This window comes from Blennius ocellaris, assembly GCF_963422515.1.
Source record: "Blennius ocellaris genome assembly, chromosome: 5".
Taxonomy (NCBI): Eukaryota; Metazoa; Chordata; class Actinopteri; order Blenniiformes; family Blenniidae; genus Blennius; species Blennius ocellaris.
Genome location: NC_137654.1, coordinates 10000723 through 10026287, shown reverse-complemented (window position 1 = coordinate 10026287; position 25565 = coordinate 10000723). Strand labels below are relative to the sequence as shown.

Genomic DNA, 25565 nt, shown 5'->3' with positions numbered 1-25565 from the left:
GTAAGATGTGCTTCACTTTCTGTCTCACTTCTATCTTGTGCAAGAAATGGCTTCAGCAAATTTACAACACTATTCAAAGAGAAGCTGATTTTCCTTTGGATTGCATACAATTACCTTCCACTTCTTGAATGACACTTGTTCAAATAGCTGCTGAAGTTCAAACCAAGCATGATAATGGGGAAGAAAGATAATTTAATGATTTTCAAGATGGTTTTTGGTGCCGGACTGTATTTCAGAAACCTCTGATGTACCGGGAGAAAATATCCAGCGAGAGGCATTTATCCTGGCCAAATGGCTTGTCAAAGATGAGACCAGAATAGGCAGACTGGTTCCAGATGATGGAAAGACAACAGTAACTCAAATAGTCGCTCGTTATAACCAAGATCTGTAGAGGAGGTTCACACAGGTTCACCAAAACTGGAATAGAAGATTGTAAAACTGTTTCCTGGTCTAAAGAGTTTCAATTGCATCTCCCCCATTCTGATGGTATGGTCATAATTTTAGTGTAAATGATATGAAAGCATGGATCCATCCTGCACTGTAAGACGAGTTCAGGTTGGTGATGGTGGTGTAGTGGTATCAAAGATGATTTTCCTGATGCACTTTGGGCCCCTGAGGTAGACTGTGGCACGTCACAATGTTCAAATCGCACTGAGTCTTGTTACCGACCATGTCCATCCCTTTATGAGCACGGTGTTTCATCTTCTGATGACAGCAGAACAACACACCATGTCAGAAAGTTCAGACTCTGGCTGCATGACGTCAGATTGCTATCAAAAATTGGGATACCGACAGAGAGTGTTGGGTTGTGACCACCAGGTAAGAAATAATTCGAGCTGTCAATCAATATATTTGGATATATGAATTCATTTAAATTCTATTAAACATGAATATAAAGAGCACATAAATGGCATGCATGGAAACCATGATCACGCAACGATAAATTCACAATGTATTGTGTAGCCCTTGCTCACACCGTTTACATTTTTTTTTTTTTACAATTACCACAAGTTCACTGGACTTAAAAGGCCTCCAATGCAACAACATGTAGTCCAAAAAGAACTTTTGGGATGTCGTGGAAGATGAGTCACATCACGGAACTGCCAAACTTCTGAGGCATTTTTGTATTGGGTATATGTAATGTTTTGGCTGGTGGGACTTTTAAATATTTGATGTTTCATCAGAAGACCGATGCCATTGCTTAGCGAGAACAATATAAAAAAAAAACATATAGATAGTGGTATCGTTTTGGATATTATTGTCAGTTTTGCACAATCAGATTAAAAAATAATGAAGTGTTGTCCAGTTTAAAGTGTTGTGATGTATTGCATCTGTATTGTACTGTTGCATGTATCATATCCCCAGAAGTCTGCCAAATTATTTGGAGAAAAGTCTTTCCTCAAAAGAGGCACTGTTGCAGTTTCTTACAGTATGGTTACACTTGATCACTGGTATTTTTTTCCATTCTGTTTTCTGTGCTCCTGTGTCATGTCTCGTATCTTTCATGGATTCGTATTACCGACAGTACATTTATCTCTCTTTCTCACTGCCTTTTGAGTCATTTCCTGTTTGTCCCCAAATGCTTCATGCTCAGCGCGCTCAAACATCCAACATCCACATTGGATATGCCGTGATATTTTTAGTGTCACGGGGAGGACCTTGTCCAAATTCACCCTCTGTTCTTACCCATATTAATAACTAATCCCCTTGTAGTCGTTTACCATTTATTATAGCAAAGGTTTCTGCTGTAATCTCCCCGGGCCTGTGGAATGAGGAAAAGTGCAGCAGATCGGTTTTAACCCCCACCACCCCTCCACCCACCACCCCCCACCCCCGGTGAGGATAAGGGGGTCAGGTGCAGTCTGGGTCAGACGTGTCAGCTGGTGAGGTCTGGCTCAGTCCGGGTCTCGGCGTCGTCGTCATCAAGAGTCACTCCAATCTGCATCTTTACGTCAAACTGGACTGAGTCATTCCGTTTGAATTCTGTCTTTAGAAACTCAAATTGTCACACGTTAGAATGTCTGTGCTTCTCCCGCGGTGTCTGTCTCTCACTCCACCTGTATCTCCTTTCACTCTGCTCATGTTTCCTTTTTGTCCAAGTCAGAACAGGTCAGGCTGCTTTGTGATTGACAAGGCGTCGGTGTCTCTGTGATTCCTCTGGTAAATACAAAATAGTGGCAGTTCCTTCATCTGGAGACAAAAAAAAAAAAAAATACTAGTCTGTGACATTTACATTTAGCTCCGGGAAAGCAATTTCAAACTTTTCGGATTTTTTTTTTTTTTATATAAATGTCAACTTTGATTTGACTTGGAGGGATAAATGGAAACCTCAACTGAAGGATGTCAGCCTTGTATTTGTTTTGGGGTGCGTCCACTCATGATTGTACAGTTTTAGGAGCTATGGGAGAATAATATATTTAAAAAAAATGAAATATTGTAAGCATCGCGTCACAGTGCATGAGCTGAGATTCAGTCTGCTTGCAGAAATAGTGACCACAACAGAGCTCGGTTGTGCTTCTGCTCGTCCGAGGTGACACAGGATCTGCTGAGCTGACACATGAGTCGTATTTTTATCCTCCTGTCATGGGTTTGTGTCATACAGTGCACAAAAACGGAAGCGGCTAAATGCCCGCTCACTGTTGAAGCTTTTTGATGTTATCTCCACAGCATGAGCTCCATGAAGAGGCTCTTGTACCCCCCCCCCCCCCCCCCCCCCCCCCCCACCCCCACTGGCTTCTGGTAATCAATAATAGGCTTTTGTAACATGTTGCAGGATGTGGAGAAAGGCTCTTGAATTAGGCCCATTTGGTCAATATGTCATTGTCAGATAACTTTATTCTAACTTTCTTTCTTTCCTTGGAGAAACCCTCGGTGTGTAGATGATGTAAAGCCTTTTAACTGCTTCATCTATCGAGCGTTTTTTTTTTTCCATTTACATATTCTGAAATTACATTTATAAATTCAGGAAAGTCTAAACACATGATTAAATTAGGGGCCACATAAAAAACTAAGAAAACTGGAAGACCATAAGCTTTACTCAATTCTATAAAACTCTTGCATTTATTTGCATGATTTGTAAGACGCTGGTGATTCAGATTTGAAGGACTTGAAGTGAAGATGGGTATAGCTCACCCGACAAGCACAAACTACCCTTGCTATGAAGATTTGGCTGCTATTTTTTTCAAATAAAACTTGTCGTAGTACTTTGAATCCAAAAATTAATTGGTACAATGAGCAGTTTCACTTCTGTCAATTGTTATTTGCGTTAATCACTCGTGTTACTTCCAACCATGATAGTGTCTTATAGAACATACAGAAAATGTGTCTGACCACCATGTTGCCACATGATACAAGTTTGATATTGGGTGAAAAGCCCGATCCCTCATAAACTCTCTCTGTCTCTCTGTCTCTCTGTCTCTCGGTCTCTCTCTCTCTCTCTCTTTTTGTTTTCCTGTTATAGAAGAAAAAAGTGAAAACCAAGGACCACCTTAACTTTATTATTGACCAGTGGCTGCTCCCTCACTTTTTATTGAATTGAACATGAGTATTTGCGCCACATGAAGGGGAGTACGTTTGGGAGTGGTTTTGATGGTTTTTCTTCTCTTGTATTTGATTTGTGTTGTGCGGTTTTGTGGGTAAGATGTCAGAAAGAGATTGTGAAGATGGTAGGTCCAGAGGTGGGGGGCTAATCGTATAAAAGCCCGTGGCCTCCATTTCTCTGGGTGAGTGAGACTGAAGGTGGCAAACCAGAGACACTCAACCTGTCAAAAACTGAAGCCTTGTGATGTATTGCTGTGTTTTTGTTACTCTGGACGTCCACCTGCTATGATTTTTCCAGGTTTTTTTTTTTTTGTAGCTAAAAGCACATCAACTTTTTCCATCTCAAGCCGTCATGTTTACGTCGTCATTTGAACCCTCTTTTGTGGGACTTATTCCTCCAGGTCTTGACCCCCAATGACCTTGGGTTTATGGGAGGGCCTTTGTCCCTCACCACCTTGAAGGTCTGCCCTGTGGAAGACAGAGCAAGAACTTTTTTACCGATGTGTGGTTTTGCCGATGTCGCAGCTCTGGTCTCAGTGTCGAGTAGTTTTCACTACTCTTAAAGAGATGTGTTAAAATAATGTTTTCTTTTAAATGTTTCTAATTTGCTTGTTGGTTTGGCGGTCGGATTGGAGCCCGTTCCGGGAAGGTTTTGGCCCACAGGCCTTATGTTTGACACCCCTGGTCTAAATAATCTACAACACAGCCGTCAAGCACACCGTCAAATTTGGCCCCAAGGGAAGAACAAACAAGCAAGATGGCAACCATGTATGTAACTGTTGTTCCTAATTTGTTCACTAGGGGTTGCAGTATTTTTTAAGAGACAGTGGCAGAATGTGGCAGAATGTGGCAAAATGGGAAGGCAAGTTAGTGGAATTGTGCATTTTGAAGGCTCCAGAAATCTGCTCACATCAGACCAATGAGAAAAACTTTGCCAGTGAGATTTTCCTCAAGTTGTGCTTGGTTTATCATAGGATTTATTTAAAAAAACAGATGATGATGCTGATGTTTTTGCTCTGAATATTGGTCTGGTGCAGTAGAGGATAAATCGGTTACTTTGTGGTTCTAGAACTGTAACTCCCGATCTACATGCTTTTATAAATCTTTATTGTAACTGCTGGGCATCTCAACACAAGTGTACAACTCTTATGTATTGGAGCAGTAGTGGGGTGTGCTCTAACTGTTGTTCAAAATGAGGCAAACATTTAATTTGATGCTCTAAATGTGCGAGTTTGCTTGAATGACAGGGGTGTGTGATGTCTGTTTGTAGTGTCCTTGAAGCTGTTGGAGACGCATCACTGATCTATGGGGAGAACAGTTTCCAGCAACCAGCTGGCAGAGAAGCAGAACGTCCTGTGTGAATGCTTTTTTGTTACTTCTGGGGGAAAAGGGACTTTTTGTGTCTGTTTCTCATCTACTTATTGATATATTTTTTCAATAACTTGTGTTCCTCTACAAACCAAGAAAAGTCTCATTGCAAAATCTGTAACTGTATTTTCTTATCATTCAACATCAGCACATATAAATAAAGCAATGACTTTTTGTATTATTTGCTTTTACTGCAAATGCTGTGATATTTTACATTTTGCAGGTGAAAACATTTTATTATAAATTTCATAAATTCTACATCATAGAACTTTTCTGAATTCAGTCATTGATATTGTTGACACTTTTGGTGGACTAATAAATTTGTTAAAATACCACAAAATTGTGTAAACTGATTTTGCCTTCTCGCATGCAGCAAAAAATAGTCAGATTTGCACATTATATTTTTTGCAGTGTGCAGAATGTTTAGTTTTTTTTAATGCCGCTCTTCTACAATGTGGAGAATTATGGAAATGTCTAATAACTTGAACTACCAGCTATGGTTCAGTTAAGGACCCCCCCTCCCCCCGTCACACAAGCGGAGCCCCCCCGGATGGCTAATGTTGCTCCAGATTAGCCCACAGTGGCACACAGTAGTTAGGGAGTTTAACCCGGTGATCCCTGCTTAAACATGAGCTCTAAATCCACACAGCTGACACACTGCCATTCGCTGGGACATTCCCCTCTCTCTGCCTCCTCCACTTCAATATAGTCCTTCATACGTAGAACACAGGATCACTAAACTCTACGGCATGCGAGTGCCATTGTGTAAATGTGCTCCGGTCATGTGACTGCTGTGTGAATAATTGATGCAATGTGGTTTAGATAGGTCACAGTGTTAAACAAGCCAATAAGGGGACGCTGCATGGATAATTGGTCAAAATACCTGAGAGGCGAATGTGATAAATATTTGCCTGGGTTGTTTTGCAAAAGAGGATGCGACGTGTAATTATTATCTTTAGCTGAGCAATACTGTAAACTTTAGTGTCCAGCCCTTTCAGAAGAGGACTGGACATGCAGTGTGTATTTATTCACTGATTCATCAAGAAAAAAAGTGTATCGCCTTTTCAGGGGGAATAAGTTAAGTTACAATTACTGTTCATCCTTCTATCTTTACACCTTTTGCAGCCATTTCATGCCAGTCCCTTTTACAATAATACTGCAAACATCAAACATGTGTGGCCTAAAATATAACTTTAAAATAGTAATTGCATTAAATTCGACCCATAAGGTCTTGGTCTTGGTTCTTTTACCAGACAGAAAATGGGTTAGCATGAATGTAGCAAGTAGCAACTCATCCAGTCTACCGTGAAATACACCAAATGCAGATGTCATTATTGTCAAGCTAAACTCAAACATAAGAGGCTCCAATCTGGCCCCAAGCAAGGTTTTGCGACAATGTCAACAGTTTCATCACGTATTCTCTGTGTCCCAACAAAGAAAGATCTAATTTAAATTTGAAGGTAATTATGGCACTATATTACCCACTCAAGATGAAGCCAAAATGTCTTAAAGACCCTTGAACTTGTGCAAAAAAAAAAAGTTATTTAATCTTGTAGTGTATTTTAATATTTATATTCTATATAGTTTGAGCTAACTCGTGATCGTGGAAAGCTCTAGACAATCCTACCTGACTGACACAGAATGGAGACAGTCACTCACACATTATGTCCGAGTATCTGGAAAAAAACACACAAATAGACCTCAAGTCTATTGAACTTGTTTTAATTATTGTTTTCCTTTCTGACCAATATGATATGATGGAACCCATTTGCGCGAATGACCCTTGTTCATTTCGTTCTTCAGGTGGTTCCACCCCAACATCACTGGATTCGAGGCAGAGCAGCTCCTGTTGACCCGGGGCGTCCACGGCAGTTTCCTGGCCCGACCGAGCAAGAGCAACCCGGGGGATTTCACCCTCTCTGTCAGGTAACTTTACTTCAAACTTGACCTGAGAGACATGTTGAATGATTAGGAAGAGAAGAAGGCTTCGGAAACATTTTGAGCTCTATTGGAGATCCTGAAAGTTGCACAGAAGCATAACTCGAGTGCAAAAGTCAAGAAATCAACCCCCTCGAAGCCGAGGTGCCTTGACTGTCTGAGGACAAGACGTTGCTGACAGAAGTGAAAAGTTCAGCACTCAAGATCAGGCAGGAGATTCTCTGAAATCCCTCCACGTGTGGGGCAACCAGTGATGTAACCGTGTGTCTCCGGGTGGATGGATGACATTTAAACAGAAGCTGTTTTGTGAGAGTGATCTTCTAGGAACATATTAGATAACACATTAGGAATGTGGGCTTTGGGAACCAAGTAAAAAAGAGCAAATATCTACATTGGGTCAGTGGGCTGGAGTTAACCAAACAAGCACAGTGGAGGTTATTATCTGGAAAAAGTTGTTGCTCGTGCCTTACTTCTACTTTTGTTCATCTCTTTAATTAGGAGACGTGGTGCGCACGTAGTATGTGCGTGGGGGGGGGGGGGTTCTGGTAAGTAGACCTGGCACTACCGGCCGTGGTGATTACAGAAAGCAGGAAACAAAGTGAGGCAGAAGAAGAGAGAAGAGTGGCTCTTCCTTGGCAACGGAAGCTTTTAAGAGATACATCAGTCGACTAAGCGCCTGGAAGAAAGCCCAGACACATTTGTTACTCTGCGACTGGAGCTGGCATGGTGACACGGGCAGGGAGACGCTGTGCGTGTGTGCGTGGAGGAAGACTGCAACACAGAATCACACAAAAAGAAACAGAGCAGTTACACAGCTACTAGCTTTAAAGTGATGTTTTGACAGTCTGTTAGGGCTTTGACCTCTGTGTGTGTGTGTGTGTGTGTGTGTGTGTGTGTGTGTGTGTGTGTGTGTGTGTGTGTGTGTGTGTGTGTGTGTGTGTGTGTGTGTGTGTGTGTGTGTGTGTGTGTGTGTGTGTGTGTGTGTGTGTGTGTGTGTGTGTGTGTGTGTGTGTGTGTGTGTGTGTGTGTGTGTGTGTGTGTGTGTGTGTGTGTGTGTGTGTGTGTGTGTGAAATCACAAACACCACCGGAAGGCTGGTGGTGGGGTGACTTTTGGCCACAGTTTGTGGTCTTGACAGACTTACACACACATACTCTCTCTGAGGTCAAGTGCAGAGTCACCAGCAACAGAAGCTCTGACGCCTAAAACTCAGGAACTAATTAGTGAAAACGATGAAGTACAATGGATCGAGATGTATGGAACTAATAAGATTAAGGGTTGTTTATATTTTCATAAAACCAAACAATTAAAAAGAAAAGAAAATGACGACAATGTCAATATAAAGCCAATTTTAATTTAAGAAAATCTTCTTTGAAGTGTTTGTAATTTGCTTGGTGTTGTTTTGGGCCAGATTGGAGGTTGGTTTCAACCCTCAGGACTTATGTTTGATGCCCCTGCGTTCGATGTTACAGTAGTATAATGGTGTTACTGGAATCACTTTTTGCAGCTGTTTCAAGCTCACATGTCAAGATGCTGCAATTGTTTGTTTGTTTACCTGGTTTACACTCGTCACAAGATAATAGGCACAACTGTAGCCTGCAAGTCAAGGATGCTGGTGCGAGACTACAGGAACTTTATGTGGCATGGCAGGGCAAAGCAAAAGTTGTTGAAAACCAGTTATTTGTAGCTTATGAGAGACAGAGGATGAAATGAGATGTTCTGTGAACACGGCTGTCAGGTCTCGTTAATCGTTATCAGATTCATACACTTGCATTATTTAACTCACAGTCGAAATAGATATAATTGCATAAATTAGTGGAATGTGTAAAAACGAAGCATTTTCAGGGTCTTTCTCATATATGTTGCTATAGTTAGCGTGTGCTAACTTAACTGCAGCTGGAGAGGCTTGTTGGAACTGAAGAGAAGCAGCATGAGCCTCCCACAGCTTTCCAACTGCATCTGACTGGACATCTCACTGAGTAAACACTGCAGCCGCCTGCGCCGGCCATCAGGACTAATGGCTGGATTGATTCACTGTAAATGATGCAGAGAGACTTTGTTGTCTTATCTTCTTCTCTGTGCTTCTCCTCCTCCTCCTCTTCTCTCCCCGTGTCTCTGGTTCGCCAGCAGAGAGACGAGGTGCGGCAGCGCGTTGCAGCTCAGAAGCCTGAAATGCTAATTAGTCCATTTCTGTAGACTTTGAAAATGCAATCAATTCATAGTTTTTCAGTCAAATTCCGAAGAAGACGAAAGAGAAAGTTCATAGCCAAAAAAAAGTTGCGGCATGATTTATACAGGAGTCAAACTCTGTAAGGAGAGCAGTCTGCTCAAGTTTTCTCCATCATATTTCATGCTCTTTATACACTCTAAAGTCCCAGAGAAGAAAAAAAATGTTAAGGGGCAATCTTGAGAGAGAATTTTGCAGGGAAAATCACCACAGAGAGCAAATGGATTTTCTCCTATCTCCTGTTATATAATGCCATCCTGGGTTTACTCTGATGTGTTTCCACTGCAGCCGGGCTATTCACAGGCTCCATGAAAGAGAATTTCACCATTATAATTGTGGATGTCACTCTGTGAAAAGAAGCAAAATATTTAAAATGGATCCACCGATCTTTATACATTGTTTCCTTGTCCATGTGCTTTGTATTACCGGCCCTCAGACAAATGTGCAAACATGTCTAGTTTCCACTCGTAGGCAGTGAATCTGTTTGAGCAGAAACTTTCGCACAATGTAGAAATGCCGCTCAAAGAGCTTTTGTTAGTCGACTGATAGAAACGGGACAATGTAAGAAAACAGATGCATAAAAAGAAGTCATTTGTTTTCTATGTGTTTCCACCTGCTCGTAAAGGAGGAAGTTTAAACTAATCGAACCGTACCCCTCTACTCTGAATACTGAACTATATTATACCAAATATATTGTGGGATCATCCGCTCTTAATTTGTCTATTACATATTAAAACTTCATTATAAATATAATCATAATAATTACAAATATAATCTTGATGATTATTATAAATCATATTTAGAATCATCATAAATATAATTATAATATCCTAGCTTATATATTGCACGTGTTAACAAGCAGTTTTACATGATCAACATATCAGTTCTGGAAAGTTATTTGTACATTGGCCATGGACAAATATAAGGTATAAAAACAAGCTGAATATACACACACATGCTCTTTCAAGCATTCATACAATTATACATTGAAACCAGTGCATGCTCCATTAAACAAACTAAAACAGAAAAAAGATTACAGGGTTTTTTGTCTTAATACACCATGAATGAATAATTATGAAAATAACAAATTAATTAGTTTTTCTGGCACTTCATTAATTTGATAGGGTTTTTGTGTCTTCTATTATTTATTTCAGATGAATGGATTTTCAATATAGAATTCACTACAGGCAGATTTTGTCAAATATTGGCATGAGGAGTTTGCAATGTTTTCCCTGTGCAGTCACGATACAAACGCATGCATTTGGTGACTCGTCTCCAGTCGGTGTGAATGTCAGTGCGCGTTAAAAAGCGATATATACAAGAGGGATGGAAGAAAATTCTTAGTTGTCTGACACATCTGAGGCCAAACCAGCCAACTTCTACCAGGAGGAGTGAGTGTCGGAGCAAAGACATAATGCAGGATGTGCTTTATTCCAAAATCCTGTCGACTTACTGCCAGAAGAAGCCTTTTTCTTCCCCCTGCAGCTTATCAGCTTGAGCTCCTCAGACACAAAAAGTACTGACCCATCGTCTGAAGTTTCCTGTCAGGTTTGAACATGCCTCCTTTAGGATTTGGGTAAAAATCCAAGTGTAGTGATGTGTAAAGAAACAGAGATGGAATTGAAATAAAAGCCAAAACTTTATCAACTTCAGTTTGATAAGTGGGCTGCGTATAGTGCAAGGGATTTCTTAGTGCTGTCAAACTCTGTTTAGTGATAAAAGTGTGCAAAAAAAAAAGAAGAAGAAGAAAAAAGCTCAAAGCAGTGTTTCACAGATCCTCGGCTTTGTACATACATAAATATGTGAATTTTCCTAAAATATAAATCCCATTCGTCCTTGCTTCTCTGCTTCATCTTTTCAGTGTTGTTGCTTGTTCCACTTAGTTCAGTCGCACTGATCTGAATGCTGTTTGTTGCTAAATTTCACAGCGTTGCAGTCCTGCGACTGTAATGAATTTTTAACACATGGCACATATACGCGAGCTGTCGGCTCTTCCGTCAGGGGCTGCAGCTGAATAACAATACAGCGATCAGACACAGAGGTGCCGTGAAGAAGCATCCGCCCCTCGTCTTCACTGTTAAAGAGGGAGAAGCAGCTGAGTGTGGTGGAAGCATTATCCACCCTGCATGAGTCACACACACTCGCAATCAAACCTATTGGCTTTTTGGGGTGACCTACTGCGACAACATTTTTTCCTCACTGGGAAAATGGAGGTAACCACAGCAGTGACGTACGACACGCACTGTTTTAGTTTATACTTCTGCACACTTTATAGGATTTTTAAAAATCCCACTCATATGTTTAATATTTGATTATTCATAAAAAGAATTGTAGGATTTAGTAGAATTACAGACAGCTTCCATAACATCAAATAAAAAAAAAAAAATCTACTACTCTGTAATATCCAAAAAACTATAGATTGCCATGAGTTTTAACTTTAAGATTATTTAAAATGGTATATAGAAAAAAAAATATCAAACATGAATCAAGAACTAGTTCATTTCAGAGTGAATCATACGCTAGATGTAAAGATTAGTGGATGTACAGACTGATGGAGGTGCAGGTGGGTGTATTTTAATGAAAACATAGGTAGGCTCATGGAGGTTTATATGTATGCATGGGCAAGTGAGTGTGCAAAAAACTTGTTTAAGAACCTTTAATTTTTCAATCAAAAATCCTTGATTGTTCAGGCAAAATACCTTGATCATGTAGGCAAACAAACCCCTTGATTTTACAGATGAGAAAGTTGTTTTTGCTGACAGAAGAGCCTCGACTTTGTGGGGGGAATTCTTTTGCACACCATTTTCTCAAAAATTAAATTGTCAAGTATTTTTATTGGAATTCTTTTGCAAAATACTGCAGCAAATGACAAAACTTGCTTGTTGTTTTTTTTATGGCGCCCGAAGCCGTTTTCTTTGTTCGTTGTATTTTTCTTATTCAAACACATTGACACAGCAAGTGCAATTTTGCACTGACACACAGATGTGAGCACGCACACACTATGTGAAAAGAATAAATAATTTATCATCCACACACACAGTACGTACTGTATCTTTTTATTTGAATCCCACTTCTTTGGTGTGATTCAATGTGTATGATTGTTTATTTATTTATAGATTGCAATTTATGCCTGTCAGAATAACTTTAGAATGAGAGCGATCTTGTGGTTGACACTTTCACTTCACTGCAACAAAAAAAATTTAATTTGCTTTTGGAAATGATGTTTCTGTGTGGAATTTGCACGTTCTTCCTTTTTTCCTCCCACATATCCTTGGAGGTTTAATCTGTGGCTTGCGTATTATCCACAGCTGTGTGTTTCCCCTCTTTGTTTGTGTTTTCCTACGTCGTCGCTTTGTCCAGCACTCGCCTGCATGGATCAATGCAAGCACCCACAGATTAGCGAGGTAACATTCACACATGGGGAAACATCGTGGGCATTTCATTCACACATTCCAAGTACATCCCCAATGAATTCTGCAGTTTTATTCCTCCCCTATTAAAGATTTGCATTTTTATGAGTTACAGACGTTTTGGCTTTTGATCCTGCTCTTTTGTGATTATACTTGGAAACAACAGCGGCGGAGCTGAGATTAATCTAGCCCGTTGTTATCAGTAAATCCCACCATTTGTGTGGAGAATTCAAGAGTGACTGAAGAGTCTTATTGCAGACGTGCTGTTTTAAGCTGATAAACACTCGGCACCCAAAATAATCACACATGGTGCCGACGCTGATGTGAAAATGCAGAACCTCATCCAGAAAAGAAGAACATTCATGTACTTCCCGTAGATTTAATTGCCATTTTAAAGCTCCAGCTGCAACAGTAAGGACTATGATTTGTTGTTTTTAGTGTGCAGGAGCTTTAGTGTAATTGTTGCATTATCGATCAATCCATTTCTAACATGGATTACACCATGTCGGCAATGCCCCTCTGACAAGCTCAAATTTGGTATCATGAACTAGGTTTCTCAGCATATAAATGCCGATTTAGTGCCTTTGAGCTGGAAATCATCTGTCGGGCCCCGTGCTAACAAAGCCCCCGACTCAAAAAACACATTCATATTCCATCAGCCAAGAAGACATGATGGATGTATGGATGGATGGGTGTGTGTATGGGTGGGTGTATGGATGGATGGGCTTTATTGAGCTGTGTGGGAATGTGTTGTGCCGCAGAAGCATAGGCAACAGAAATAGTGCAATGAATATACCAACATATAACAAACATGTATTATTATAATAATAATAATTATATATATTACAATAATATATTACTTTTTTGGTTTTTTTAGAGAGAACATAAGACACAGGATGAGCTGACAACACTTTAAAAGGCTTTAATTGATGTTTTATATCCAGTCAAATCTGAGACGAAAGTGATTTCCCAGTTTTGAATGCATGTGTGTGTGTGTATATATATATATATATCATTCCATGAAATTCTACATCTTTAATCATTTGTGGGTCAGTCCACAGCGACCCACAGCAGAGCAGAAATGGATGCTGTCTTCACCTCTGTTAAAATTGTAAAGAGAGCTGCCATATTGCAATAAATCCAGGAAGGTTATCAGCGTCTCAGCGTGGGAGAGCAGGGAAGTGAATGAAAATCTAATAGGATGTGTTTGGCTCATTCCAGAGTTAATGGTGTTAAACTCTGAGAGAAAAAAGGGGGCTTTGGCCTAAGAGTTGAGAAGGGGCCTTTAACGGGGCCATAGACCTGTGGCACCCTGCCAACAGCCACTAATAGAGCCATAAAGCAATTACCAGGAAACACAGAGAGAGGGAGAGATGGATTATGGGTCGGATAAATACAAGAGCAGAGGAGAGAATGTATGGCATGCTGAGTGGGAGGATGGAAAGGCAAGACAAGGGGAACGAGAAATTCATTAGGACGGCAAGAAAAGTGATGGAGGGAAATAGGATTTGTGCCATTCGATATGACCATTATCTGATAATCAGTTTGAGGTGGAGAAGGAGGGCTGTTGCATCTCCACCTGCAGATCTGATACGACTCTCTCCCCTGTGGTCCCCGAACCTGCCGCTGCCCGAGCAGCTCGCGTGTCGTCATACTTAATATGTTTACCCAATGTTTTGTTTATCTCGGCCCAGGAACCTCGTGCGATAGGAAATGGAAAAGTACATTTACATAGCAGAGGTGCGTTTAGTGATTGAGCTGCAGCTCGCTCTTCTCTTGCTCCCAGGCAGATGCCTTATAGATCAGCGCTGTGTGTGTTTTTGTGTGTGTGTGTGTTTACATTCACCTGCACCTTTTCAGACCCGCCGGAGGACTTTGAATATGCAAAGTGGTACCAAATGTTTTCCGGCTTATCAGTTTTTGAACTCGCTGGCCTTGTGCTTTCCTACACATACATCAGATAAGAAATCTACACAGCGTTGAAATCAGGTGGAGAAGATTTGTGTTGTTTTGTTTTTAAAATTCAAGCTGGAAAATATAGTTTGTGATGAAAAAATGTCTTTGTTTTGGGATTTGCAATTTCCCCTTTTCACGATTTTCTGTAATAACTTGTGCTTGATCCTTTACTGCAGTTGGATACAATTTTATATACGTAATATGTATTTTATATGCGTAATATGTATATACTCATCATGCTTCATTGTGCAATAAAATAGGCTGCAAAAGAAGCTCAAGTTACAAATGTGGCAAACCCTTACCTAGAAATAGACAAATTAATGCAACCTCATGTATGTATTTTTTCAAATAGTTAGAACAAAAATGAAGTTCCATGTCGTGAAGTGGGAGCAGATGGCTCGATAAGCTGGACATGTTCCTACTGTATACGAGTTTAAAACTGCATGAGTGTGGGCGAAAAAAAAAAGTCTTGGTGTGAGAATACGCTGTATGGAAATGTGTGTGGGAGGCTGTTTGTGTGTGTTCAGCAGTTACATTTCTGTAGGGTTCTTGTGAAAAAATGTGAAGAAGAAAAAAGAAAAAACCTTCGTCCTCTCCTGTTTACATGCATGATGAATAACTTTCCTCTCCTCCCTCAGGCGTAACGATGAGGTGACCCACATCAAGATCCAGAACTCGGGCGACTACTATGACCTGTACGGAGGCGAGAAGTTCGCCACGCTGGCCGAGCTGGTGCAGTATTACACCGAACAACAGGATCTGCTGCGCGAGAGGAACGGGCATGTCATCGAGCTCAAGTATCCACTCAACTGCAAGGACCCCACCTCTGAGAGGTGCCTGGAAACCTGCACGCCAACACCCTCCACTGCAAATTGGCTCGTATTTGCATGCAGGCTTTTAAGACTGGTGGCCCATACGTATATACAAGATTGTATGGAGAACTTAAAGTCATTATAACTGTGCCAATGTTTATGGTTCACCACAGACAGCTATTTTTATGGCAACGGCTTCAGGGTGTCTGGCAGGACGAGGCTTTTTAAACCATCTGAAAACCACCAGAGTACTTATAGCTATAAATGTCCCAACTCTGTTTATGAAGCCTACAAAGAACAACCCCCCCCCCCCCCCCCCAAAAAAAAAAAAAAAAACAGAATGCGTTTGATTTTGAGCATTTTTGGCACCTCTGTGCAAAGTTTTTGATGCGATTCCAGCTCGTTTCACCTTCAAAGGCAGTTTTGACATCAGTGGAGGGTTTTATTAAAAGTCAACAGGGGGAGAAAAACCACAAAACAAGTAAACAAAGAACACAGGTTATTAATAATTAAACTTGCTTTCATGCCTCAAATGAGAACTTTTAGATGTGTTGGGTTTTTGTGTTACTTCTTTAAGTTAATAGTGGAGTGTGAGTTAGCAGTTGGTTGATGCAGTGAGAAGATTGTGAGTTTGAGCCTAAGTTGGGCCTTTCGCAGTGGAGATTGCATGATTTCCCCTACCGTGTTCTCTTTTTCCTCCCACAGTCTAAAAGCATTTGATGCTTATTGTTGAGCCTAAATTGCCCCTTCATATGAATGAGAGAGAGTCTCAAATTTAAGGCCCTTTGCTGATCTGTCTTTTATTTTGAACAAATATCTTTGGCTTCAGTACTAGATATATTAGTGAAAATATACTAACCAGGATTTTTATTGTTGATTTCACAGATTCCATTACGTTAAATTTACTTCTCAGAACAGGCATTCATTGCTGTTGATCATCAATGTGCTTCTTTTGTTTAAAAGGGAGTGAAACACGGTAGGGAATGCTCTGGTTCCTTTGTTATTATAAAGACAAAAAAAAAATACACCTTTAATTGAGGAAAAACTCCAGATTCAGTAAAACTGCACGGAGCTGTTTGTGCCTTTGCACTTTCATCCCACATTCTAAATATTTTAATACTGATATTATCATTACAATTCTGATATGGCATACTCCTACTTCTCAATATATATATTGAAGCCTATATATGGCAAAAATGTAAAATATCCTAAGAGTACAGAGTGTAATTATTGATCTTATACGATGCAAAAGTTGAAAAGTTAAATTCCTCTCTCGTTCGTTTTTTGTTGCGTCTCCCTCCAGAAAAGCTGCTCAATGCTCCACTATGTTTTTTTTGTTGGCTTTTTTGGGGGTGGCGGGGGGGGGGGGGTGATGCACAGAAGACTCAGAGGAGTTTTAACAGAGCCAAAGACATTTTGCTGAAAGCAGCCGCCTGCTGCGACTGGAAAGCAAGTTGATGAGAAATCAGAGTATGAACCAAAACAGTGGGGATGAAAACAAAAACATGCTAATGTGGTTTGTGACGCCATTGTCGCAACACAATTACACAATTACACTGGGAGCCTGCAGACAATAATGTTGAGTTAGTGCACCTCATCTGTTAGGGGGAAGAAAAATAAGTTGTAACTGTGCACAGCGTATTAATTACATAAATGTCTACACATGTTGCATGTGGAATGGGCACACACACACACGCGCGCACACAGTGTTACTTCAGATATACATCACTTCAGCACAGATGGGGACAAATTCCCAAAAGCATGTTTGAATGAGCTTCATGGGTGGTGCCTCCATGCAATATCATCCTCTGTCGAGTACACGCTGGCTGGATATACTATCATCCCACCTACACACCTTGTACCAGCTGGTGTATTAATCCCAGGAGTACATGTACGCACACACACACTGTCTGCAGTTTTTTGTTATTGTTTTTTTAAGCTAACACAATCCTTTTGTTTTTCCATCGCATTTAGCTTTGTGTTGAGCTGTGTAGACTGTCCTTTAATTCATATGTGCAGATTGCAGCATGTGCATCAACAACAGCTTCCTCTGCTCTCTGGTTTTGGTTCTTGTGGTTTTTCCGCTCTGCAGGCGTCTCTTGTTAGAGCTTCCGACACACACAAAAAAACAGAAATGTGCAGGCATGCAAGTTTTTCATCTCTCAATCAGAAAAGAGCGAAGCCGCAACGATATAAGTGCCCACTGTCATTGTCGAGTAGGAGTCTCCACACACTGCACCTATAGATAAGCATTATGTTGAGCCCCGGGAACAATGAGGAACAATTTTCCTCCTTGCAACAGGAAACACATTATTCATCCTCCCCCTCAGTCGGTCAACTTTCTATCTCGACTGTTTTCACTTGTCTCGCTAATTTGTCTGTCTTGCAAGAGCACATGGCCTCAGGCTGAGGTTTTCAATCTCCACCGCAGACAATGGACAAGGTTACTCTCACATCAAAAATGGAATGATATGCATTGTGTTGTTGAACGGATTAAGTCTGACTCGCTCATTTTTTGGTTTATTCGTGGCTGCAAGGTTCACCTTGATACTGCAGACAAAGGCAGCAAATATTCATTCATTCATTCATTATTAAGGCCGATTTAGACCAAACGAATACACCTATGCAAAAAATTCAAAGCTTTGTTTACACAATCCACGACTGAGGAGGATCAAGAAAATCTTATTTCTCCTGCTCACAAGAGAAACAAAATCCCCCCCCCCGGACCTAATTTTTCATTCATTATACATTTTATGAAAGTGAAAGGTGTTCATACCACCTTTTAAATCACGCTGGAGAGAATTCTACTGTTTGATGGCAACAACATAAATACACATCTGCTTCAGAGTGAGTCTGTTTATACTGAATTTTCCATCTGTGTTCTTCAGCCTCTGAACTACAAAGTTCTGAAAGCCCCCCCCACCCCCCTTCAGTTTATAATAAATCAATGACGTGGACTCGCACCCTGACATACACCCTAATTATGCATGGAATAATGATGTGTGTTTAACGATATAATCCTGATTTGCTTCACAAAGGTTTTTTTCACAGGTCAACATTAAGCAGTAGTGGTTGGGAAAATGCATAGTTAGCTTATAAAACACATAGTTTTTAGAATTGAGTGCAATCTAAATGATTGTACGACAAATTCAATGCAAAATAATGTGTGAAAGTGACGCTACTATTGTTGCCAGAAGTCAGTGTTTGCATGTTGTGGTGTCTGGATGTAGTTGCTGAAGCTGGATCTTCTCGCCGGTCTGCAGGTGGTACCACGGGCATCTCTCGGGCCGCGACGCGGAGAAACTCCTCACCGACAAAGGTAAAGCCGGCAGCTTCCTGGTGCGGGAGAGCCAGAGCAAGCCGGGAGACTTTGTCCTCTCCGTCCTCACCAACGAGGAGAAACACGAGAACGTGGACCGCAAGACCAAGGTCACGCACGTCATGATTCGCTACCAGGTGAGATGACTCGGCCCGGGCCGAGGGTGACGGGTAACCTTCACTTACCTCAACCTCAACGGGTGAAATGTGGCTTCAGCAGGATGGCAAGTACGACGTGGGCGGCGGCGAGAGGTTCGACACCCTGGCCGACCTGGTGGATCATTACAAGAAGAACCCCATGGTGGAGAAGAGTGGCATCGTCGTGCACCTCAAACAGGTAAAAACTTTACGCAGAGTTTACGCAGCTCAGAAGAACTTGTTTCCTCTCTGCTGACTCTTCTTCTTCCTGCAGCCCTTCAACGCCACCAGGATAAACGCCGCCAACATCGAGAACCGGGTACGAGAGCTCAACAAGGTGGCGGACAACTCCGAGAAGCCCAAGCAAGGATTCTGGGAGGAATTTGAGGTGTGCAGCTTTAAAAAAATAAAAAAAAAGTCACTGCCCGATTCATTCCCTTTCCATCATCATTCATGAAAAAGGGAAAATTTATATCTTATTTAATGATGCTGTAGTCATTTTAACGGTTCTGTATTCAGCGGTTTTATTAATTGAGGCTCCAGCTAAGAGCCCGATAACTCAAGTCTTATGGACACGGCGTAATTATATAAAGTGATTTATGTAAATAACTGGAGTGCCACCTTGACTGGGATGCCATTTTCACGCTATTGGAAAAAGCTTTAAAAATGAATGACATGTATTTGTTACATAAACATGGTATGCTCATCATTCACTTTGCTCCTCTGCGATTTCAGTTGCTCATCTGTTTCATGTTCTCTCTCTCTCTTTATTTATTTATTTTTTTACACTGAGTCACTTGTTTTCTCGTCTATCGTGGGAAATCTAAATGCATCTCTGCCGTGTTGACCTTTGAGTAATGATGTTGGCTGAAGCTTATCTTGTGCCTCGTGTTCCCGGTGTGTCATTTTCATGCAGGCCATTACTGTGAATTATTTCCATTGTGTCGGCTCGTTATTATATTCTCCCGTATTACCCAAATACCGAGCTTTTTACAGCAGAGACTCGCGCAATTGTTGGATTATCTGCTCCGAGTTTCGAATCCTTATTGAGATGCATCTTTTGTGTTAAACTGTGTGTGAACCACATAATACAAACAACATTAAAAAGTTGTGGGACTGACTCATAGTTTAGCTGCACAGAGTGAATTATGTGGAAATCAATTCAGACGAACAATGTGCAAATAACAGCGAGGAGCCGGATTAGTATGTATGGCTTACACCTACTTTTATTTATTGCGGCTAGATTAATGCTGTAATTGCGTGGTGTATCCTTCCTTTCAACAGCAGGCCTGCATCCAAAATGAATTTAAGTAGCAAACGTGAATAAAGAGTTCTGGAACAACACGAATACTGAAATACACACTTTTCTTCTTGTGGCTCTCCAGACTGACCCCTGCTGTATTAAGAGTCTGTTGCACTGTGCAGTGGAATATTTAAATATTAATCACAGCATATGCACTTGAAGACCACTTCATTAGGTACACCCCAAACAAATTCAATCCAATTCAATAACTCAATCAGGAGTTGTTTTTTTATTTTTTATTTTTGAGAAAGAAAGTTCATAAATGTATTGTTTATTGGGTGGATGTAGTGGCTGTTGATGTAGTGGCCAAATCTAGATTTCTGTCTCGATTTGCAGTTATAACATGGTGCATAAGGTTAATTATAACCGATATGATGTCAAATCTAATACGAACTTGATTACCCTTGTAAATGAATGGCAGGTCTCATGTACTGACATTATATTGTAGTGTGCCTAATAAAGTGGTTGCACTGTAGTGGGGGGTTGTTGGTTTGGAGCTCCACAGACTGACCGCTCATTCTATTATTGTCATTTCTCTTCTGCAGGTACTTCAACAGCAGGAGTGCAAACTGCTCTATCCCCGGAAAGAAGGCCAGAAACCAGAGAACAAGAGCAAAAACAGATACAAGAACATCCTCCCGTGTGAGTCACGCAGCAACCTGCCGTTTCCTGTCTCTCCAGCTTCCTGTGGAAAATGTGACACGAGCCCTCAGCACAAGCCTCGGCTTTAAAAGCTGATTGACATTATACTAAAACTAAAAGCTGCCGTTTCGCCACTCGCTGACGTGTTGAACTTTGTATTTTTCAGTTGACACAACACGTGTGGAAATCAGGGACGCAGATCCAGATGTTCCTGGCTCAGACTACGTCAATGCCAACTATATCAGAGTGAGTTTGTGAAGCCATGAATGCAACAAAGAAGTCAGAATACATCGACAACATCTTGACGTGGACATTTTGATGGTTCAGGACGGCAACCCGGGACTCCAACTTTTGGATTCCATACATTTCAGCATTTAGTTTTTGCACTTTAACGTAAACTTAAAAAACAAAAAACAAAACGTTTGAACCTCTCAGATACAAAATTTTAAAAAAGCAACATTTTTTAAACTCACTTGCAATATTTGTCAATTCCTGTAGTATCTTGCCATAAGAACCACTGAAGAACCACAACAGATTTGATCAAAAGTTTTGAACAAGGAGAAAGTGTGTTACAATGGGGTTTTTTGCATGCAAAAACAAGGTTTTTAACACACAAAATAAAGATTTTGCCACCAAAACATTTTTTTTTAAACTTGCAAAACCAAATCAAGGTTTATTTTCCCTCTCTTAAAATGTTTTTTTTTTCCTTGGAAATTAAAAAATTTTTTGGTCATGAAATCAAGTTCAAGTTCCAAAACACATTTTTTTAACCACAAAATCAATTATTTTTGCCTGCACGAGTTGCAGGTGGGTTTTTTTTGGGCCATGCAAAAACGTTTTTTTTTGCCAATTAAATCCAGGAAGGTTTTATTATTCTGTTTCCAATCTTTACTTTACTTTTTCTTAAAGAATTAAAAATATCCTTAGTTGAGACGGTTTCACTCATAACAAGGAAATCTGCAGCTTTCTGCTGTGCAAAATTACATATTTAAGACACATCATCAAGAAGCGTTCTGAAGTACAATGGCAGCTGTAATAATAAACAGTAAATTCATTATCAGATGCAAGTGTTTCAAAGATTGTGAATCTGTCCTCCCACACAGAGTATGCATGAAGAGGGGCGCCACGTGGAGGAAGGCAAAGTCTTCATCGCGACACAGGGGTGCCTGCAGAACACGGTCGTGGACTTCTGGAAGATGGTGTATCAGGAGAACACACACGTGATTGTCATGACCACGAAGGAGATGGAGAGAGGGAGGGTGAGCCGTCGACATTAAACACACACCTGGAGGTTTCAGCTGAGGGTCTGAGACAGCCCGGCTTCACAAACTGTTTTAAGGCTTTAAAAGACTTAATTAACGATCCTCTGTGAGGTGAAAGATGCTGTTTAGTGTCGGTAAGCGTTTCTCGGGGGAGATGGTTGTGTGGTAGTAGTTGTCGGGTGATGGTGAGTGTGTTTGTGTGTGTGTGTGTGTGTCAGGTGTGGGGGTTGGGAGGGAGTCGGCTGGCGATAGTATGACAGTTAAGCTGATTGAAAAGCTGCTTGAGATGAGCCGGGTCTTTCGATTGTAATTCCCACCACCCTCAGTCTGTCTGTGTGTCTGACACCACCTCATCCTCTCTTTCTCGCACTCTCTCTCTATTGTTCTGTGGCGATCCTCAGAACAAATGTGTCCGCTACTGGCCGGACCTTCACGCCACGAAAGAGTTCGGAAAGGTCCTAGTGAGGAACATAGACGAGCGGCCGGCGCAGGACTACATCCTGAGAAAGCTGGAGGTGACGCGTCTGGACCGGGTAGGGAAAGCCGCACGCTCAGCGTGTGTTGACCCACTGACCCGGGGTCAGATTATCCAATCCTTCACACATACGAGGAACCAGAAACACCAGCAGCAGATCGCAACATGTGCACTCAAGCTGTAATAAAAAGCAGGTTTCCAGTAACACAACATAAAGCTATTTCACACTAAATATTAAGACTAATAAGCGTGCAAGAATCAGTACCTGATTAATTGTTTGTAAAAGCTCTTGCTTTGATCACAGCAGACTGTGAGTATGAATTATTACATGAAGAACGACGAAGAGGAGGGACTTCATGTCAAATTTTAAAGGAGTCAACTTCAATTGTACACTGTGTGAATATACAATTACAATATCCAATATCTATCTAAATACAATGTCAGTCTGTTTGATGTGCATAAAAATGACAAACTATACACAAAAAGACAACAAAAAAGAAATTAATCAAGGAAATAGTTTGTAGTTTATTCTGTTTGATAAATGATCTGGAAGAAGTCTAGTTACCCCATAAGTAATACAAAATATAGGGATCCGATATGCAATGTATAACACTATATCATTATACATCCCATTACAATGATATATATGTATATATATATCTCCACTGATTAGCCAACTTCCTTTTACATACTTTAGGACACAATTAAATAATGTTAAAGAAAAAAGAAAAAAAGGTCTATTCTGGTTGGTCACATTCTTTTCCTTTGTGTTCAGTGGTAGTTTGTCAGGTTATCTCAATCTCAGAGAGTCAGCGATCCAGTCAGTCTCTTGGAAAAACAAGAGATTGAAGGAGACGGGACTTAGTTTATGTTCCTGCAGGTTCACTGAGTCAGAGGCCTTCAATTCAACTTGTCACAACTCAAGGAAGGAGTTTTGTTCTGGCCACGGAATAGCCACCTGAATTTACTGCATCGGACTGTTGGAGCGACATATTGGGGTTAGCGCCACTGTGCAAAGCTTCTTTGTGTGAGATTAAGATTGGGGATTCCATCCGGTCGGGTTAAATGTAGTTTTTTACCCAACTTTGTACAGCTCGTCTGCAAGAGAACAATAAGGAAACAGTACCAGCTGGTACACAACACTACTGTGATGTTAAATGTTAAATGTTTTTGTTTTGGGGTTTTTTCTGCTGTAGAAGGAGCCTTTAAGGTACATCTGGCACTATCAGTACCTGAGCTGGCCCGATCACGGGGTACCCAACGAGCCCGGCGGGGTCCTCTGGTTTCTAGAGGAGGTCAACCGCACCCAAAGCACCATTCCAGACACTGGACCCATCGTCGTCCACTGCAGGTAAAACCCAGATGAAGAAACGAATTATGAAGTGGATAAAATCATGCTGGTCAGGAGAGCCAGTTAAGTTTGCATCATAGCACTTTGATTTGAGGCACATTTTACTCTGAGAGCGGCACTTTACATTCATTCTAAACAGGAAAACTTCCAGAAATTCACATTTAAGAAGGTAACATTGAATTTTTGCTTGGCGTTATATGAATAATGGCCAAAGTATTTGTGTTTCAGCTCTCAGAAAAGAAATGGCGAGAGGAAAATATAGTAGCTTCAGAACTCGGCAAACATTCAATGTTTTTCTATTGTTTTGGTCTAAATTTCTAAGTCGCATTTTTTTCTTCTACTTTTCCATCTGAACTAAATGTTCACAGGTTAGATTAAATGTGCATTTTATGCCCAATAAAGTTATATTAAAATTACCTGTATAATAGCGTCCATCAAATATTTTGTCATGTGGCCACTTGGGTGCGCTGTTATTACAGTTCTTTGATCATCTAATTGAGAATATGATTTCATCAAATGACACTAACTGTTCAGCAACTTTTCACCACAGTTGACCAACTTCTTTCAGTTTTTTATGAAGAGGAAGAGAATCTCTCTACCACTTTCAGAGAAATGTTTTCATAAGAACCAACGCAGGTGCTTTTGATTTAACTTTACATTCATGAATTCACTTAAAACAGTCAAGAGGATTCTCCACTTCAGAGAGCAAATATAATTCAGTTTGACTTGGTTGGTCCCAGATTTGTTTCATGTTGAGGTGGTCTCGTTGTCGTGTGTGGTTTTTCCCATTTATTTATTAATTTTTTACTATAAGGAAATCAGTCACGTACACCTGCTGGAACAGAGTTTGTCATCCCATGTCTTTCATCACACCCGCCCACACATGTACTACAAACATGATGGACAGAGCGATCTGACCAATTCCAAGTAGTGATAAAGATCGTCCTCAAATAAAAGTTTATGCACTCTATATGAGACTTGCATTGAACCTGTTTTTATAGCTGAAGGGATTCTGAATGTGAATATGAATGTGGTTTTAATGCCTGATTTCTTGAGATGTTTTTGTGATTTGGACCTTCCTCCTTGTTTTCGCTGCAGTGCAGGCATTGGTAGAACCGGCACCATCATCGTCATTGACATCCTCATCGACATCATTAATCGGCAAGGTAGGACACCTTCACAGGAATTCGGCGTGGTGTTAATGGTTCTTCAAGTCTAATCATCTGGACACGTGTCTTTCAGGTCTGGACTGTGACATTGACATCCCGAAGACCATCCAGAGGGTACGGCAGCAGAGGTCGGGGATGGTGCAGACGGAGGCCCAGTACAAGTTCATCTACATGGCGGTGCAGCAGTACATAGACACAGCCCAGAAGAGGCTGGAGGAGGAGCAGGTACCCGATGCTCAATATGATACACAAAGAGGCAAATGGCAGCAGTACATAGACACAGCCCAGAAGAGGCTGGAGGAGGAGCAGGTACTCGATGCTCAATATGATACACAAAGAGGCAAATGGGAAGATACAAAGTGTGTAAAAAAAAAACTGCAACATTGCTGCAGTATGAGTTTGTACTGACTGTGTAAAGCAGGGAGAACCAGCCCAAGAGAGGCTCCTATCTGGCCAAACCAACAAGCAAATTGTAAAAACTTCAAAGATTTCTTCGGAGTGGTGGACACAACACAAAGATCCCAAACTCGCCTCAGGGTGGGTTCTTAAAAAACATGCATAATGCATCAGCTTTAGGAGATGTTTTTTTAGACACTTCACTGCATTTTGCACCGGAACGTATCCTCAAAATAGGCTTTATGTCGAAATTGTAGTCAT

The 25565-nt window shown here is 40.9% G+C and overlaps 1 protein-coding gene across 1 annotated transcript in view; it reads left to right on the top strand.

The window, feature by feature from the left end:
• Positions 1 to 25565, top strand: part of ptpn11b (protein tyrosine phosphatase non-receptor type 11b) — a 44973-nt gene that overhangs the window by 14262 nt on the left and 5146 nt on the right. The window contains exons 2-13 of the mRNA XM_080496629.1: positions 6712 to 6834; positions 15077 to 15271; positions 18514 to 18706; positions 18789 to 18905; positions 18981 to 19094; positions 20555 to 20651; positions 20818 to 20897; positions 21755 to 21910; positions 22315 to 22446; positions 23585 to 23739; positions 24838 to 24905; positions 24982 to 25133. Coding sequence (XP_080352755.1) covers positions 6712 to 6834; positions 15077 to 15271; positions 18514 to 18706; positions 18789 to 18905; positions 18981 to 19094; positions 20555 to 20651; positions 20818 to 20897; positions 21755 to 21910; positions 22315 to 22446; positions 23585 to 23739; positions 24838 to 24905; positions 24982 to 25133 — 1582 coding nt within the window. The remainder of the gene's footprint in view (positions 1 to 6711; positions 6835 to 15076; positions 15272 to 18513; positions 18707 to 18788; positions 18906 to 18980; positions 19095 to 20554; positions 20652 to 20817; positions 20898 to 21754; positions 21911 to 22314; positions 22447 to 23584; positions 23740 to 24837; positions 24906 to 24981; positions 25134 to 25565) is intronic.